Source organism: Crotalus tigris, unplaced genomic scaffold (genome assembly GCF_016545835.1).
Source record: "Crotalus tigris isolate CLP2741 ecotype Arizona unplaced genomic scaffold, ASM1654583v1 scf7180000018970.2248101, whole genome shotgun sequence".
NCBI lineage: Eukaryota > Metazoa > Chordata > Lepidosauria > Squamata > Viperidae > Crotalus > Crotalus tigris.
In genome coordinates, this window is record NW_024097302.1 from 1751029 (window position 1) to 1768998 (window position 17970).

Below are 17970 nucleotides of genomic sequence, written 5' to 3' on the forward strand. Positions count from 1 at the left end.
GGGCGGGCGGCCATCGCGGCAGTCGCCAGATCCTCAGGTGGACCCACCCCCTCGGTCCCCTCCCCCGCTCCCTGCCTCGCCGCCTCCGCGCAGAGAAGCTGTCCGCTGCGGGGCTGCTCGCTCCGGCTGCCGCCTCCGTCCCCCCTTCTTGCCCGCCCGCCTCTACCGCCGAGCCCCGGCTTCCGCCCCCCGCCCCCCACCCACCGAAGATGGCAGGCTGGCAGAGCTACGTGGATAACCTGATGTGCGATGGCTGCTGCCAGGAGGCCGCCATTGTCGGCTACTGTGACGCCAAGTACGTCTGGGCAGCGACGGCCGGGGGCATCTTTCACAGCATTACGGTAAGGGAAAGCCCGCGGCGCCCGGGAAGAAAGGAGCCCTCCCGGATGGGCGGGGGTAAGGAAAGACAGGGAGGCAGGGAACCCGAAATTTGGGAAGGGGGCCGGGGGCCTTTCTCAGAAATGCTGGGCTGTGGATCCGCATCGCTTTGGGGGTGCTCCGCAGGTGGGGTGGAAGGGCTGCAACGGAGCCGGAGCTGCGGAGGACTCCCGGTCCCTCCAAGCCCGGCCCGGCACCCTCCCGTCTCCTCGCTTCACACGCGTCCGCAACACCGTTTGCGGAGGGGCTCGCCTCCTCTCGCCTCCTTCCTACCGCCGGCCGGTGTGGGAAGGGCCGCCCGCTGCCCAGTCCGGCGCTTTCCTTTCTCTGCCTTCCCCTCCCCCGCGCCGTCCTTTAAAGAAATCCTTGGAAAGTGAAGAGGTGGGAGGGCGGGGAGTTCCCTCGTGGAAGGGTTTTGCTCTCGGCCACGGAGTTGGCCTCTTCCCGCGGAAAGCCGTCTCCCGAGAGACCCAGCGGGATGAACGTGTGAACTGAAAGCGAGTCCCTCTTTTTTTATTTCCCCGCCCCCTCCCGGCTTATGGGCTTGAAGGGAAAGACTCCTCCGAGAGCTGGCCCTGGAAGGGGGACGCCTTTCCCAAGTCGTGACTTGAGGCGGGGGGGGGGGGTGGATAGGGAGGTTGGAGAAAGCTGCCGTTGGAGTTTCGCCCCAGATTTCAGGTGCACGTGGGGCCAAGTGTAGGTAGAAAAGCCTGATTCTTCTTGCGATGAGGTATCTATTTTGCACGCTACGGTGCGGGGGCGGCTTTACTACCAGCATTGGACTAAGTCATGCCCGGCAACAGAACGGGAGGAGGAAGAGGGAAAAGGCCGGACCCTGGAAAGGGCGGGGGGGCCGCGCGCGCGCATGATTCAGAGGGAGTTTAGCGTAGGAATCCCTTAGTTTGCTTCGCCCTGTTGGAGAGGGATTTGCGAATGCAGCGTAGGAGGCTTTTGTGAATCCGTTCCTCGCCAGTTGCTCCAGGTTTTTCGCCTCCAAGATGGCGCATTGCCGCTGATTTTTTTTTAACTCCTCCTTTTCTCACTCCTCTCCCGAGATATTAATCACCTCGTTCCTGCACTGCAGTCTTCGTTTTCTCGCCCCTTCCTTCTCTCGCCCCCCATTCTGGCTTTCGGACTTATCCTGAAGTGCCCTGGTCCATAGAAGTAGAGCTGATAAAGGAGAGGGATGATCCCTCTAAGAAGGTTCCGTTATTGTGTGTTGACCAGCCGGCGTTTGCAAGCTGAAACACCACAATTAAATTATATAAGTATTTGTACACATAATTTTCGTGTCAATGCATTTGAAGTGCAATTTGATGTTGCATTACAATCCTGATAATGGCTGGCTCTTTCTCCGGAATGCCATTTTGGCTAACTGCTTGCCTACCTTTGCAGGCATGTGCGAGAATTGACAAACTATAGAAATATGTTTTCCTCTTGTATTAATAATCTATTACAAGAATACTGAGGATTTTGCTTTAGGTATCAGGAATGTTAAGATAAGGCTTAAAAATTGCATTATCTGCAGCAGGTATAGGATGGGTTAAAAAAGCAGTGCCCTTGGCTGCGGCTGAGCTAGTCTTTCTCTAGTGTTGAGATGGTGGTCATGATAGGTAGACTCCTGGCCTGTACTTGGGAATGACTAGGGCCTGCTATGACTCTGCAGTTCCATTGGAAGGAGGGGCCTTCCAATGGAAAAACGTATGGGGAACACATTTTCTAGCTGAGCGGCCTCTTCTATTGTTATTGCCTGTATTGTTTGAACAAAATGCTGGACTGGGTTTAGATAAAAAAGACTGATTTGTAAGCAGCTTGCTAATTCTATTTCCAGCTGTTAAAACAGGCCATGTTTATTACTTCATTTCCCTCTAATATATAACTATCCAGTGCCTGGCAGTTCTGAAAACCTATCCATTTTTCTCTATGAACAATCTCAGTAGCTTTGGAGTTGCTAAAATGCATTACAATATGTTTGCAAAAGCACAAATTTGCAGTAAAGGGAGTAAGAACCATGTGTACTTACATTTGAGAAACCTGGTTTAAAAGTCCTAAAGCTCTCTACATAAATAAGGATATTTTGCATTTTGTCCTTCAATATTTATACTATTCATGCCTTAAAGCTATAGTTACATTGCATCTATGAGGGTTTGTGGTCAGCATAAGGCTGTTAATGGATTGGTTCACCTTCTGTCTCAGATATATGCTGAATCTAAAGGTGGTGCCTATTCATATATACTTCTCTTGATATTTAAGAAGTAACTCCTTAATCTGTATATTATTTCGTTAGCACTCAAAATAACTTAGAGTTTCAAGCAAAGGTGTATTACTTAACCACAAGTATATGCATCCCATGAAAGGATTGGATGCAATATTGGAGCCTATACAAAAGCTGGCATCAATTTGTAAATTTTAAAGCGACTAAAGAGAATTATTGAAAACACATAATAAAGTAGATTTTATTTTATGTTACATGTCATATATTTAAATCTTTGTTCTGGGTTCGCCCTTTTTAGAGTGCAAGTGTGGCATGTCACTCAAAATGTGCTTTCTGCCTAGAGATTCATAGTTAAAGAACAATCCCTTGAATTCAGATTTCCCCCTTTATGTTAAATTGCTGGAGAACTTGTATTGATCTTGCACAATCTCTAGATCCATAGATTCTTCAGTGTGCAGCATTAAAGAATCAACTAAAATTCTGGATTTCTCTCTTTGACAGCCTATAGAAATAGATATGATTGTAGGAAAAGACCGCGAGGGTTTTTTTACCAATGGTCTCACTCTTGGTGCAAAGAAGTGTTCTGTGATCCGAGATAGCCTCTATGTGGATGGTGACTGTACAATGGACATCAGGACAAAGAGCCAAGGTGGCGAACCAACATATAATGTTGCTGTAGGCAGAGCTGGACGAGGTAAGCTTTCTCTTCCACTATTTTTGATTTGCTTTTTTGTTAAATGGTAGAAAATATGCAGGCAATAAATAACTCCAAAAAATTTTGTTCATAAAACTGTTTTGTCCATGTTGTAGTGCAAGATTCACAGTATTAAGGCTTAATGTTGAGAATATAAATGAATTGGCTACATTACTTTCAAAAAGGCAGCCTAAATTTTTAATTTGTGGCATATACATGTAGCATTAGAGAGCAGGGGTATCCTGAGCCATTTAGTGCTCATTTAAATAATTCACAAACTTATGTTAAGCTCACAGGTATTCCATTAAATCATTTTCTGAGCTTGGTGTAGGTTCAGGTAGTTCTCAATTTATGACTACAATTGGGAACAGAACCTGGCTTCCCACATTGATTTTGCTTGGACACCCCTTGGGAAAGTCACAAATAATGATCATGTGATCTCAGGATGCCACAACCATTGTAAATACATATCAATTGCTAAGCACTTGAATATTGATCACATAACCGAGGATGTTGTGATAGCTATAAGTTCGAAGTCTGATCACAAGTCATTTTTTTTCAGCATCATCGTAACATAAAGCGGTTGTTAAATGAATTGTTGTAAGTTAATGATTACCTGTATTACTTTTTGCTTCAGAGTTCAAAAGGTCCCTTCAAACACTTCTGTGGATTGTATTTCTAGTATAAATAAGAAATGTGTACAAAAAGATATTGGAAATTAGTATTTATTCACTACATTTACATCCTGTCATTTCTCTGGAAGTTCCAAGGTCCTATTTTTCCTCCAAACAGTCCTCTAGGATAGCGTAATTTGAAAGTAACTTGCCAATTGTGAAGTCACTGCTCAGATGTGGATGTGAATATGATTCAGATACAAGTCCAGCATCTTAACCAGCTGAGACTTTAAGTGTACAATGTATAGAAAAAGTAGAACAATATATACATGGACACTTTTGTAGTGAGAACGTCTTGAGAACAGAATTACACTATTTTAGTGACATCTGCTGGAATACAAGGGAACATACAAATATGTTTCTAAATATTTCTGAACTATCCTGTTCTGAATCACTTTTATACTGCAAATAATTCTGACCATATTTAAACCGTGGTTTTATAGAGAGTTTATTGTAATTATTTCAGCTATAATTCCCATGCCATAAATATGCTGCTTATCAGACATTAGACAGTTTGCCTGCCTGCACTTTTTCCTATTAAAATGTTTGAAAAAGAAACATTCAAAGAATAATCCTATATAAATGATCTAATGTGAAATATATGAGTATTCTTATTACAGTGCTTAATTAACACTTGGAATGATTTTTAATACTCTTTTTATAATTTTTTTTTTCTCTTCTCTTTCAGTCTTGGTCTTTGTAATGGGCAAAGAAGGGGTCCATGGAGGCGGATTGAATAAGAAGGCATACTCAATGGCAAAATACTTGAGAGACTCTGGGTTCTAGTTGCTAGGCAGACTGTTAAGTATTAGGGGAAATTGCTATTAAACTTTCCTGACAGTAATCTATATTGTGGAAACTTTATTAGCAATGCAGGGTGATGGGAAATGAACCTGTGTCTCCTTTGTATCCCTCTATTGGTGGGGAAAGGTGTTATTCTTTCTTTATTTCTGTTCATCCTTGTTTCCTTGTGTACTCCAGCATTGGTTATGGTTATGGGAAAGAGAAACTGTCCAAAGGAGGACACTCAATAAGAAAGCTAATGAACTGGCTTTATACCTGCAGAGGTTTGATATCTAAGCAACCTCTCCCCATTCACATAGCAACTCTCACCACAACCCTCTTGTGTTCACCATACTACCAGCCTAAAGATGGCAATTTATTTACACATCTTTTCCCTGATGTCATGGCTTCAGTTACTCTTTTTGTTGGTATGTTAATCATTGTATCCATATTCTGTATCTGGCACCATCTTTTGCAAACAGATGATATGCATGATACATTGAAGCCTTGGGAAGAAAACCATGCTAAGTCCAGATGTTACTTTGTCTTAGCGATTAATGTGACATTGAGAACTAAACCAATTTAAATGAAGTGAAATAAAGGTGCCGATTGTACAATCAAGATTGATCAATGCCTCTTCAGCACTTTGAGCATTTATACAGCTCATTAGTCTTCCTTTGTAGAGCATGGTTGGGAGGGGTAAAGTGCATGCATATCTACTTTCTTCCCCCTTGTCCTCATCCACTTCTTTTTTGTTTCTTTGCTTTCATCTTCTATCTATAAATACATTTTTTAAAATACAGTGCCTGGTTTGTTTAACCAATTTGCTGCTTGAAAGCTGTTAAAATTGTTGCTCTAGTTTTGTTGTTGCTCTTCTGTGTAAACTTGCAAACTCTTCATGATGTCTGAAGCACATCCTGCTTTAAAAGGGTAACTGCAAAACTATGAAAAGGTGCCGATGCACTTCTCCCATCACCTAACCACCATCACCATCTTGAATGAATCCCCAGGGACATTCCATCACCACAATAGCTCAGGCACGTAACTTTCTTTGCCAGCTCGTTCTGTAGTTGAACTGTAAAAAGGCTGCCATCATGGACTTTAGATATCCCAGTGTAACCATCTGGAGTGTGTCCAGTTTAATTTTTTTTTCATAGGACCAATTTTGATTTACAGCTTGGGTTTTATATGATACTGCAGTGTCACTGTCAGCAAACTGCCACCTTTGGTTATACAGGTAGCATCTTGACTAACATCAGTCTGTTTGAACATTGAAAGGGTATTAAGACTTGCTACTTTGAGGGTTGGTAGTTTTAAAACAAAAGTCCAAATAAATACCACTTCAAATCTAATTTTCATTTGGCCTGTCATGCCCTAGCTGCAGAAATTGTGAAGTAAATTGCCTTGTGCATTAATCATCTGAAACGTGTAACCAAATTGTCAGTTTGAGCACGGTACTAACATGTATGTCCATTTAAAAGAGAACTGCAGAACTCTGTATACAGAAAATGAAAGATGGTCTTGGTTGGAATAACTGAGTTGGCTGTCTTGTGATAAATTTTTAATATGTATTCTGTGCCATACTAATGTTTAAAAAAATGATCTGTTGCTATTGTGAGATGGATTTTAACTACAAGAATGGCTTCTTCTGAATGGCACTACTTTAGGGACACTCTAGTATTTGCTTCTGTTGTTTGAGCCTTGTGGATAATGTACAGACTTAAACAAATTCTTGTTGCTGATTTGTTCATTTATTTCCCTGCACTTTGTTACATCTGGGATACAGTCTAACTCATCTGATTTAATATGCATTTCAAAAAATGCCATAACTATTAAACACCTTGTTTACAGACAGATGAAATAAATTTATTCCAACCAAATAATGAATTAGTGTGTTATGTGGGGGTTTTTTCATTGCCCTTGTAGATTATCTATCCTATAGTTACACTAATTTTTTCTATTAAGATCAATATAAAATTAATTTTCATACAATGTGTAATCCAATTTTTTTATTCAATCCCAAATATTATTTCTTAATTTTTATTGATTTCTGGTAAATAACTTTGTTTATTAAATTTGCTTGCTGCCAATCTTGCCACAAAATAACTCTGGGTGGCTTACAACATTAAAATGAAATCTTAAATATATAATCATTTACAACTTGATGGCTTTAAGGTTAGGTCTATTACAATTGGAGAAGATTCCAAATATGGTAATACAGAGATGGATGTCCACGAACCACAAGCTTTTACATGTTCAAAAATTAAGGAGTCTCTAGGAAGCAACTCTTTATACTTCTACCTTTAAACAATCCCCAAATTTCTTAAATCATATTAAAGATAATTCAAGAAAGGAAATGGCAATTATCACAGAGGTTTACCCCTCCCTTCTTATAAACTCAGAAGTAAAAAAAAAACAAAAACACAGTTCTTTTCAGTGATGGAAAGCATTCTGTAGTTTACCAGTAAACATGGCCATGCACTATTGCTCACTATTCTTCCCTTATTTTTCATAGCAAACCAATAAACTATTAGGCCTTGCAATCTAAAACTTTTCTAAAGTTTGATATAAGCTATCTAATCTTTGAAGTCCCTTTATATCCATGGATAATAGAATAACTTTGTGTACACATAGATAAAGATATGTTAGTTGGATGAAAAAATAAATGCCAACTTCATTCTTCGTTAATAGCACTTAAACTTAGACTTAATGCTGGGATGCGCCTCAGGATCCCAAGCAGCTTGCTAAATAATAATTTTAAAGTCCATGCCTGCCATGTTCATTAAGTAAGTAATATTCTTAAAAAAACTTTTTAGGATGAAATTTGACAATCTGTTTAAAAAACAAAAATATCGGGCTTAAAAGACAAATGGCAAAGCACAGACTTCTTAAAAATTTAAAAATGATAAATAGCCACTGAAATGTTTACCAGGGAAAGAATTGTGTTCATTAATTGGATGAATTGAAGAGCTTGCAAAACAGTTGCCTGAATAAATTAATATTCGCTAATTCTAGTTGTGTCTGCTCATAGGTGATAAATAATGGGTTTTGCAGATTTTAGAAATCAAACATTTTAATCCATTATTTAAGATATCTCAAGCCCTTTGGAATAAGTTTCAGTACTTTAAAGTATAGGATATACTTGTGTTGGTGACACAGTAAAAGTCTTTTTTTATTAATTGTACAAATACTGTTGTGAAAATTGAAGTAATTTACAAACAGTTTGATTTTTTCCCCTCTTGTTCACTTGAACTTTTTTAGGCATGAAAACCAGCTGGGTGACTTTGCCAAGCCACTCTCCCTAACCCAACTCACCTCATAGCATTGTTATGGAGAAAATAGGAGGAGGAGGAAGTACTAAATATGTTTGCCATCTTAGTTATAAAAATAATAAAGGCTTGATAAAAATATAATAAATATGTGAAAGAGAAGATATTTCTTGTTCAGAGGCTCCCAAAGGAAAACAAAATTGCTACTAAAGTGGAAAACGTATTTATTAACATCCTTTCAAACTTTCCTGTACAAGACCATATAAAAAAATCCCTGTAGTTTGACTATACAGAAGCATGGCTACATTCTTTTTACATAATTACACTTCTATATAATGTTGTTTTCATGATACAGTGTAAGTAAAATCCTGTTAGCTATGAGCACTTATTTTCAAACTCAATACGTAGTTCGATTTATTTCTCTGCATAGTTTTTATCAAGCTAATTAGTATCAGACATTCTTATTACAAGATATCCCTCCTTTGTAAATCAGTACTGCATACAAAATTGTTTCCAAATATGGCATACACAAAATTAAATGTTCTAGTAGATGGTTGCTTTAAGGTTGCCTTTCTGCATTGGTCCCAATCCCTGTCTGAAGAAAGCGGAGTATTAGCAAAGTACTCCAATGAACATGGGGTTATCCTGTTTATTTCCTTAGAGATGGGCTAAGCTAAATCATGTTGAGATTTCTTTGCCAGGTACTTGCAAATGGAATAGGATAATGGAAAAGACAGTCAAAATCCTTCACAATGTTCAAAGCTCCAATTCCTCTTTGTTGGGAAATAATCTTGGCAGACAAATACAGAACAAGTATATTTTGTTCTTTAAAAGGTGCTGGTTCTTCTAGAGAAAGCCTTTACAGACATAAATACCCATACATTTTTTTGGTTGGATGAATGTTTAGGGTAGTACTTACCGTACATTTAACAAATAACTCAATAAGTCACTGCTTACTTACACTCTTGTAGCAGGGAAAACACATGTACGGTCTTGGTTCAACTATGCTGATATACCTTTTTTGTGGGGGAGGAGTACATTATATTTAGTGATGGAAGCCCCATTACTAACATTGTGAAGTCCTGTTAAAATGCTTGTCTTCAAAAGACGAATAAACAAAAGAAAGGAAACCTGTAATGAGATTAAACTATATAGAATGCTATATGAACAGGTGCTTCTAGTGAAGCAATGGAAGGGCTGCAATGCACTTCTCTTATGTACAGGTACATAAGATGAGAGGTCTCTGGGGAGAGGAGTTCATGTAACACTGCCCACTTTGCAGTTCAAACAGCATCTGCTGGTCTGTAATCCTTTTCATCGTTGGGCTGTAGCTGGACTACTATACTTTCTTCTGTCACTCCATTCTCTGCATCGCTACTGTCAATATCTTCATTTCCTTCCTCCTCTTCATAGTCTGAAGATTCCGTTACATTTGGATGAGAGTATGACTCTGATAATGCGCCAAAAGACTGAGTGCTAACTGAAGCAATTGGCCTAAGCAAAGGGGTATTCTCAGAGACTTCATTCTCCTGACTGCTGTCTGTTTCAGAATCAGAATCTCCCTGAGAAGGGACCACTTTCTGTTTACAGACAGGACATGTTTTCTTCGTTTTAGTTAGCCAAGGATCCACACATTTGCAATGGTAGGCTGACAGAAAAAAAAGAGAAGGAAGGAAGGAAGGAAGGTAGTTTGAAGGAGATTGGGGAAAATGGGCAGTTAATAGGCAGCATGGGGATAATTTTACATGTGATAATAAGGCATTCTGCGCCACCCACCTTCAGACCATTTTTTTCTATAGAAGTCAGTTTACTTCTGAAGAAACTATAAATGCTACTAGTGGTTTTTTTTTTTTTTTAAATGCTTAGGCATTGTCCTACTGCAGAGCCGTAGCCAATGAAATGTCATTGCTGAACTGTGAAATAATGTTGGGCCTCTGAATAAACTTGCATTTTCAGGTGATAGTTACTAATAATATTATTATTCCTACAATCATAAGATGCAGTACAAAAAATAAAAGTTAAACTGGCCCTTATCAAACACTGTGCTCCCTGTACTAATTTCTACTACTAATAGTTGAATTTCAACTATTACGAAAAATTAAGTTCAACAAAAATCTCTTGTGTGTGGAAAGCTATAAATGTGGAATTTATAGAGCTCAAACAATACAGAATCCATTACAAGAAATTATTTAGCCACAAGCAATATCACATTTTTACCTGTAAGCAAGCCACTGATCTGTACTGACAAATAACACCTATGACTGGGATCTCCTTGGATTATCATTTCAAAATACAAACTGAAAATAGCATAATTGAGTTTTTAAAAGGTAACAAATGCTGACCTGCTCTATCAAACAAAATCTAGGCACTCCGGCCATTCTGTTAATCTCTTTGAGAAGGTACAAACTGTCAACCAGTACTTAATATTTTATAAATATTAATTTTGGATGCAGCCACTTAACATTATTTAATAGTTTCAATCCAAATATTACAATCAAATCTAGGATACTGATACTGGTAACACTGTCAAAATTCCTACAAATATAGGACTAAGTTTCTTCTCTCTTACTTGCCACACCCCGACTTTATTATAGTCTAAAATGATTCTTGAAATAACAGTAATAAATTTCATTATATGGCTGGGAATTCTTGGAGATGTAATCATAATAATTCTGTAGGAACCAGCCTTATTAGTTTAATCCAATAAAAACAACTGCATTTACAAATATACAAATATACAACTAAGCAAAATCTTCTATCCCAGAGCAAAACAAGAATTCAGTAAATAATCAAATGTAGCTACTTACCATGAGAACAAGGAAGAATTCTGAGTTTATCTCCATCCTCATATTCATCCAGACAAATGGCACAAACATCATACTCATCTCCTGAAGCAGAGAAGTTTTGAATGAAAGACAGTACAGAAGCAGAAGTAAAATGCAGAAATGTCAGGAGTAACTTACGATTTTATAGAATTCTAATACTTAGTATTAGGATGGCAGCTTCTATACAAGAATAAATGGAGCACTTTTGGTGAAAGATATTTCACAATGTATGGAGTGTCAATCAAGAAGCTACCTGAAATGTCTTATACCAAAGCTTTCTTTTCCTAGCTGGGTACTGCAAAAGCCCAGGAAAGACAAAAGTGCCAAATTGTTTACAGCATCATCGAAGTATCTTTACTCTTAAAAAAATAAATCTTTATTCAGCTAAAATAAAAGCATTTGCTTTTTTTGAGTCATATGCCTTGAAGTCAGTATTTTGACTTGAAAGACACATGACTCAGCGTTAGATGAGACTGCAGTTTTCTTGGCAAGGTTTTTCAAAAGTGCCCTTGCCTCCTTCCTAGGGCTGAGAGAAAATGACTGGCCCAAGGTCACACAGTTGCTTTGTGTCTAAGGTGGGACTAGAACTAATGGTCTCCTGTCTTAATCACTGCATCAGGCTGGCCCTCTGCAAATGATATTTAAGGGAGGGGGAAATCTCCAAATAACTGATTATTTTTATGAAGGAATGAGGCATAGAATTGAACAGTCCAAAAGAACTTATGTTAGTCAAGAATCTAAGAAACATTTCAATTTTTCATGCTGTGGCTGAAAATCCTGGCCAGATTTCCAAAGCAATTCCCAATAAGGAATATAAAGTATTCTAATTTTAGGGCAGTAAAATGAGACACTGTTGTCAGATTTGCTTTCAGGAGATACAGATAACACTGGCAGCAATAAAGGGTACTGTTGTGCTAACAGAGTACAGGGCCATCTCAAAGTGTCAGAAATTTCATTATCTAGTCAGCTAAGTGACTTTGACAAGGGAGTAAATTGTGTGGCTACTGAATTTGCACTTGTCATTAAGCAAAGAGGGTGAGCTCACTACAGAAAACAAACATGACTCAAAATGATATTGACAGGTTGGAACAATGAGCTGAAGCTAGTGTGAGCTTTAATTCCGCTACCAAAAATTAAAAATGGAAGCCAGACTATAATTGCATTCATGAGCTGGGTGGCCATATAAACTGATTTAATAAATAAATGGGCTAAATTAATACATATTACATGGGGTCTTGACAATACATATGGTCTTGACTTAACAACCACTCATCCGTAATTGTTTGAACTTAAATGATGGTACTGGATCATGTTCTGATCATCACAGCATCCCGTGATTGTATGATGGTAACCAAGTGATGTCATGCTTAACAATGTCTTGGGATTTGCTTAATGATGGCAATTGGGAATGCCCAAATTTCTGTTGCTACACTTTCATGTGATACCACACTTCACAGCCATATTGCTTAACCTTGAAAATTCCAGTTCCAATTACCCTTGTTAACTGAGGTCCACATGTAGACATGAAAATGATTTAAGATATTCTAAATAGAACATGAGGTGACTCTGTTATTAATTTTCATTGATTAGTGCAATCACACACTGTTTTTCATGGGAAACAATTACTCAACTATAATTTGTTAACCAGGCTTCAGTCAGAGAAATATGTCAAATTTACCACACTGAAAGAAACTTATAAATTGAAACATGTCCACAAAGAGGAACCATGATGAGCAGCCTGGAAACCAATGAAGACTCAGAAAGATATGGATAAGTCCAGGCATTTTAGCTCTAAGATGCTAATTCACCTTTGTTGTTCCAGACTAGAATCAGTAGATTAAAGTTGTAATAAATAGATCTAGCAAAAGATTAGAAGTACTGTATTACAGAGGAAGAGCCTCAACCAATGAGACTAAAGAGTTATAATCAGAGGCTGAGTGGCTATTTCTTTGTAGAGTGAGTGATCTAATAAGATATTTGCATCCCACCAGAAGCACAGCAGAAATTGTAATGCAAATACACATATAGAAAAGGTTTGCCAGAATTAATGCTGGTAACAATACAAGACTATTCCCAGACTTCCTCATCCTAAATACTAACAATGCTTCAGTTCCCTAGTCTCATTACTGTGACGTAACTGTCCGGACATTTTCCTGTTCCACCCACCAGGAAAGCTAGTTTTTATGTCATACAAGAAGCTTCAGTGTTGCTAAGATACAGCCTAGAACCTGTTGGCTCAGATTTAACACACAAATTCAGTTTGGAGATGAAAGAATCCCTCTCTTTCTAAAAAGTTTCAATAATTGGTCTCATCTGAATGCAAAGAAAGGTATAAAGTTTGCAGGCAATCAGAATGGGTTATAGTTGAAAGAAAATGAAGGAATGCCTAACACCAAGATTATACTCCAAATCTGCCATTCGAATATGAAATAAAAAAGCACAAATAATTAACCCCTTCAGTATCAACAGGCTTGAGCAGCTGTAATCGCTGCTAATGGATTTTGCATTAGTGCCCTGGGAAATCTTATCTTCAACAAATGGCATTTCTGGCTCCTCTCTTGGCAAATACAGTATCACAAAGAGCTAATTCTGAACTAGGTTTTCTAAGGTACAACTTCTTCGTGCCAGGAACCATGGGAATTAGGTAGGCTTGCTTTGTTTTGATGCCGTCGTTCTCATAGCAATGCCTTTGATTAAAGAAGCTTAAAACCCTTTTTGTGTTAACATTTTTCCACAATCACATTTTGTTTTCCTCTGGGAGGTTAGTATGCATGATTTTACAAGCAACTTAGCTGATATTTTAGCATTGACAACTGAACTATTAACAGGAGAGTAAGTTCTATCTTGATGCTTTCCAATTAAAACTGCTGGAAAAAAACACTAAAAGACTTGTTTTTTAAATTAAGTACAAGTAAGTCTGCAAATTCTGTGAAGTGGCAAGAAATCTGCCTAACTACCCATAAGAGAGAAAAAAATGCTTCACATACCATAGGCAATTAGGTCTGTAAGCATCCAACAAGTCACATTAAGATTAACTACTATTATTATAGTTTTTTTAACAATATAATTAACGTATTTTTACAGTAAGTATAAACAGCATTAATGTGAAAACATTAAATGAGAATTTATATTTCTAAGCTGGGAATGGTAGAAATGTTTAAGTAATGTCAAACAAGATGACCTTTAGTTTAATGCAATAGAAATCAAGTTATATTGGAACTAGGGTGTTACACTTTGTGACATATCCTGCAATTTGTTAATGCTGAAACATAAATTATAAGGGGTATCTATAAACTCTTCAGTGGTTATTTAGCTTCCATTTTTCAGGCAATTATTTATGTAAGATAATAACAGTATCTGCTCTGCCCTTCTAAATCAGATAAATTGAAGAATTATAGTGTATATAGCCATTACGTGAAAAACAATTATCATTATGTTATTAGAATGTTTGTTTCAGGAGATTTAAAAAAAGTTATTCCAGAAACAGAGGAGTCCCAAACAGTTCAAATATACAAATACATTTTGTTTGTTTGCCCCCAGCAATCTGGCTCCTCATTTTACCAACCTTGGAACAATGGAAGACTGAGTCAACTTTGAGCAGGTCAGGATCGAATTCCTGGCTATGGGCAGAGTTTGCCTGCAATAATGCATTCTAACCATTGCACTACCAGGACTAATAAAATCATCTAAAGGATAGGGATTTGGAGCAAAGCAGCAGGCATTTAAAGAACACAGGAGCCTTTGAGGGAGCTTCTCTAGAGCTCATGAGCATCAGAAAAAGACCAAAGCAGGGAGAGGAAAAAATCAGGAATTGCTAAAAGGGAGTCACCTGTTAATGTTTCTGCTGCCAGTACTGTATGTCTGACCGTTTTCTTGCTACTGAGGCAAACTACACCTTTATTCCCATTGGGGGGGGGTAGGGGGAAAGGTGATGTTTTATGGGGTTTATGTTGTGGATTTTTAAGCTGACAGTATTAACATGTATGAATTGGAAGGTCATAAAATTTGTTTAATTATTCAATGAATGAAAATAATAAACTATGGATAACTGATAATACAAGGGGATAATACAAGTCAAGACAAAGTATTGGACAACATCTCAAAGTATCACAAACTGGAAACTGAAAGATTATTGCATAACCTAGCCATAGTGGTTCAATGGTTAGTGGCACACTGGGTGTTATGCCAAAAAATATTGGATGGCATTTAGTAAATTTCCATCTGTCAATTTCAAAAGGCCACATTACTTGGATATATTTTGATATATTATGACATCCTAGGTCAGTGGTTCTCAACCTTTCTAATGCCGCAACCCCATAATACAATTCCCCATGTTGTGGTGACCCCCAACCACTTATAAATCACTGGGTGCCAGGGGTGTGGCCAAAGAAAAGGGGGAAAAATGGCGGACAGCCTTGTTTGGCGACCCCCGTGAAATGGTCGTTCGACCCCAAATGGGGTCCCGACCCACAGGTTGAGAACCACTGTCCTAGGTTCTTCGGAAGAACTCAAGGTGAACAAAGGCCAACATCAACTAAAGAACTGGCAACTATGATTGTTATGAACAAATAATATTTACAAGTGATTCTTGTAATTGGAGTTACATAGAAAATACATCAAACAAAATGTTAGCTGTGACTAAATCAGGTAATTCTTGGTTAATGACTGTTTGATTAGCGAGTGTTCAGGGTTACAACAGACCCCCAGAAAGATACTTATGACCCAGATTCAGAGTTCAAACATCCAGCCCCCGACATGGTCATGTGAGTGCATTTTTGGTGTGCTCAGCAACCACCCAATATTTATGACAATTTGCAGCATCCCACGGTCACATGAGCACAATTTACAACTTTTTTTTTTTTGCCAGAAATTGACATTCACTTCTGCTCTCTGGCAAAAAGCACCACACTTAATGACTGTGGTGTTTGCTTAACAACCATAGTGTTCACTTAACAATTGTGGCAGTCATTTAATGACCACCACAAAATATGTAGTAAAATCAAGTCATTCACATTATGACCACTTAATGACTGGCATGACATATAATCATAATTCTGGTCTTAATTGCAATTATAAATTGAGGGCTACCTGTAGAATTAAAAATATCGGAGTCCAGAAAGTATCTTACAATTAACTTAGCCTGTAATGTGAAGACTAAAAAATATTCACCCCAGATTCAAAATCTCCTTCAAACCTTGAAAGATAGATGAGTGTAAGTTCTATTGCTAATTCTATTATGCACCATCAAAATGAAAAGCTCTGTTTTACAGACTCCATTAATAATGGATTCAATGTAACACTCACCCTCGATCAAATATTTATAACTGTTCCAGCTGCCTGTAGCTCTAAACAATAATCTGGCAGTGATTTTGAATTCAAACAGATTGGATGTTATATATTAAAAGTTGTATACTGAAAAGTCCATGTATAATTAACAAGTATTAGCAATTATTAAAAAATAATTTCAATTAAAAATACAGTACAATTCAATAATTTACAAATCTCCAGGAAAAAGGCTCTTAGTTTGTGCCCTGGGATTTTCAGCTGGCACATAGGTTTTTTTTATATATATATAGCCAATGGATGTGTTAATGGAAAGGGCAAACTCAACAGTTTATATGAACCTGGAAGGAGCAACTTGCCAAGAACAGCTATTCCCACCCACCTCAAATTTGATTCAATCAATTGCAGCAAAAGAAAAGGAAGAGGTAACTGTTTATGAAAGTCACTTTTAAAATGAAATTATACCAGTCCAAATCTACACCAAAGAAACATACAATTACTCCCAATGCCGGGGAGGGGGGGAGCATTTATAGTTTTCTATCTATACAAAAAGTTAATGTCTCTTGAGCTCTCCTGGAAGTAAAGAATTAGGTCTGGTTTAGGGGCTGTACCTAGCTATCCATTTACTTCAGTGGTTCTCATCCTGTGGGTCACCAAACAACACAGTCCGCCATTTCCCCCCCCCCTTTTCCTTAGCTGTGCTACTCCCTTTTATTCTATTGGCTTTTGAAAGCCAATAGAATAGACTCTCTTGAATAGAGTCTAATTCTATTGGCTTTCAAAAGCCAATAGGAATTGTCCAGGCTGTCTCTGCCCTGCTGAGCCCGCCAAAAGTCCCATTTTGCAAACAGTGCTGCACCAGTTGAGTAGTCCTCGACTTACGACCAGTTGAGTAGTCCTCGACTTACGACTGGTTGGGGATTGTGGCATTAAAAAGGTTGAGACCACTGATTTACTTGGCCAATCAAATGATAGGGAAGGAGCAAGACCTCTAACATCATCTACTCTACATGAAAATGCTTTTGTCCATGTCCAGTGAAATGAGGACCATGTTTCTCCTTGTTTTGTATTGGCAAAAACAATCTTTGTATGACCAATTTAAGATTAAGTGCAAGTCCCATCTTGCTCTATAGCAGGGGTCTCCAAACTTGGCAACTTTAAGACATGTGGACTTCAACTCCCAGAATTCTTGAACCAGCAAAGTCAGTGGGCAAGCTGGCAGGGAAAGTTGCCAAGTTTGCTCTACAGCGAGGAAAGGGCAAAGTAGCCACAACAAGCTTCCTTTCCAGCAGTCCAGGTGGTTCCCTACAAGAGCGGCTTTGCTTCTAGTTGGCTGCTCTGCAATTTTCTCCTTTTCAGCAGCCAAGGCAGCAACCACACAAAGGCTGATTAGATAGAGTAGCTGCATTTAATTACAACTTGATGAAAATGATTCTTCAGTTGTCTGGGATGATTTCCGTCTTCATAATATGAAACAAATTGCCTCAGCTAAATAGTAAACATTTATAGAGAAAACTACCTAACAGTTGCATTGCAAAATTTACAATTATAGAAAGGAAGGTGCAAATTACTTCTATTTGTGAGGTTGCTTCTATTAAAGGTAATTTATATAAAGGCCAGAGGAATGAATATACATATATAAATTATACTTTATAATTATAAATAAAAATAAACCAAAGCCTTGAATGGCGCTAACTACAGATTTTTGAAGGCAGCTTGGCATAGAACTCTAGAGTGGCCCCCTATGCCAACTGCTCTCCTCTTAGTGTCCATGGGCATTGACTCTAATTGATGTACACTTTGTAAAGACAGAAAGGTAGAATTATCTCCAAAAAAACATCAATAAAGG

The 17970-nt window shown here is 38.3% G+C and overlaps 2 protein-coding genes across 5 annotated transcripts in view; one reads left to right on the plus strand and one right to left on the minus strand.

Annotated features, from left to right (window-relative positions):
- The first annotated feature begins 66 nt into the window (after positions 1-66).
- Positions 67-6624, plus strand: PFN2 (profilin 2). Its single transcript, XM_039358029.1, has 3 exons — positions 67-341; positions 3095-3287; positions 4650-6624. Exons 1-3 carry the CDS (start codon positions 210-212, stop codon positions 4745-4747), a joined length of 423 nt encoding a protein of 140 aa, XP_039213963.1. The 5' UTR covers positions 67-209; the 3' UTR covers positions 4748-6624.
- Positions 6625-8464: 1840 nt separating this feature from the next.
- Positions 8465-17970, minus strand: part of RNF13 (ring finger protein 13) — a 39854-nt gene continuing 30348 nt past the window's right edge. For all 4 annotated transcript variants that reach the window (XM_039358025.1, XM_039358026.1, XM_039358027.1 and 1 more), the window contains 2 exons: positions 10821-10901; positions 8465-9661 (listed from right to left, as the gene is read on the minus strand). In XM_039358025.1, coding sequence (XP_039213959.1) covers positions 9297-9661; positions 10821-10901 — 446 coding nt within the window. In that variant the 3' untranslated portion in view covers positions 8465-9296. The remainder of the gene's footprint in view (positions 9662-10820; positions 10902-17970) is intronic.

Bases quoted from the DNA above. Each gene is read 5' to 3' on its own strand.
- PFN2 (XM_039358029.1), top strand. From the start codon at position 210: ATGGCAGGCTGGCAGAGCTACGTGGATAACCTGATGTGCGATGGCTGC. The intron at 342-3,094 runs GTAAGGGAAAGC...TCTCTTTGACAG, and splicing joins GCATCTTTCACAGCATTACG to CCTATAGAAATAGATATGAT. The intron at 3,288-4,649 runs GTAAGCTTTCTC...CTTCTCTTTCAG, and splicing joins TGTAGGCAGAGCTGGACGAG to TCTTGGTCTTTGTAATGGGC.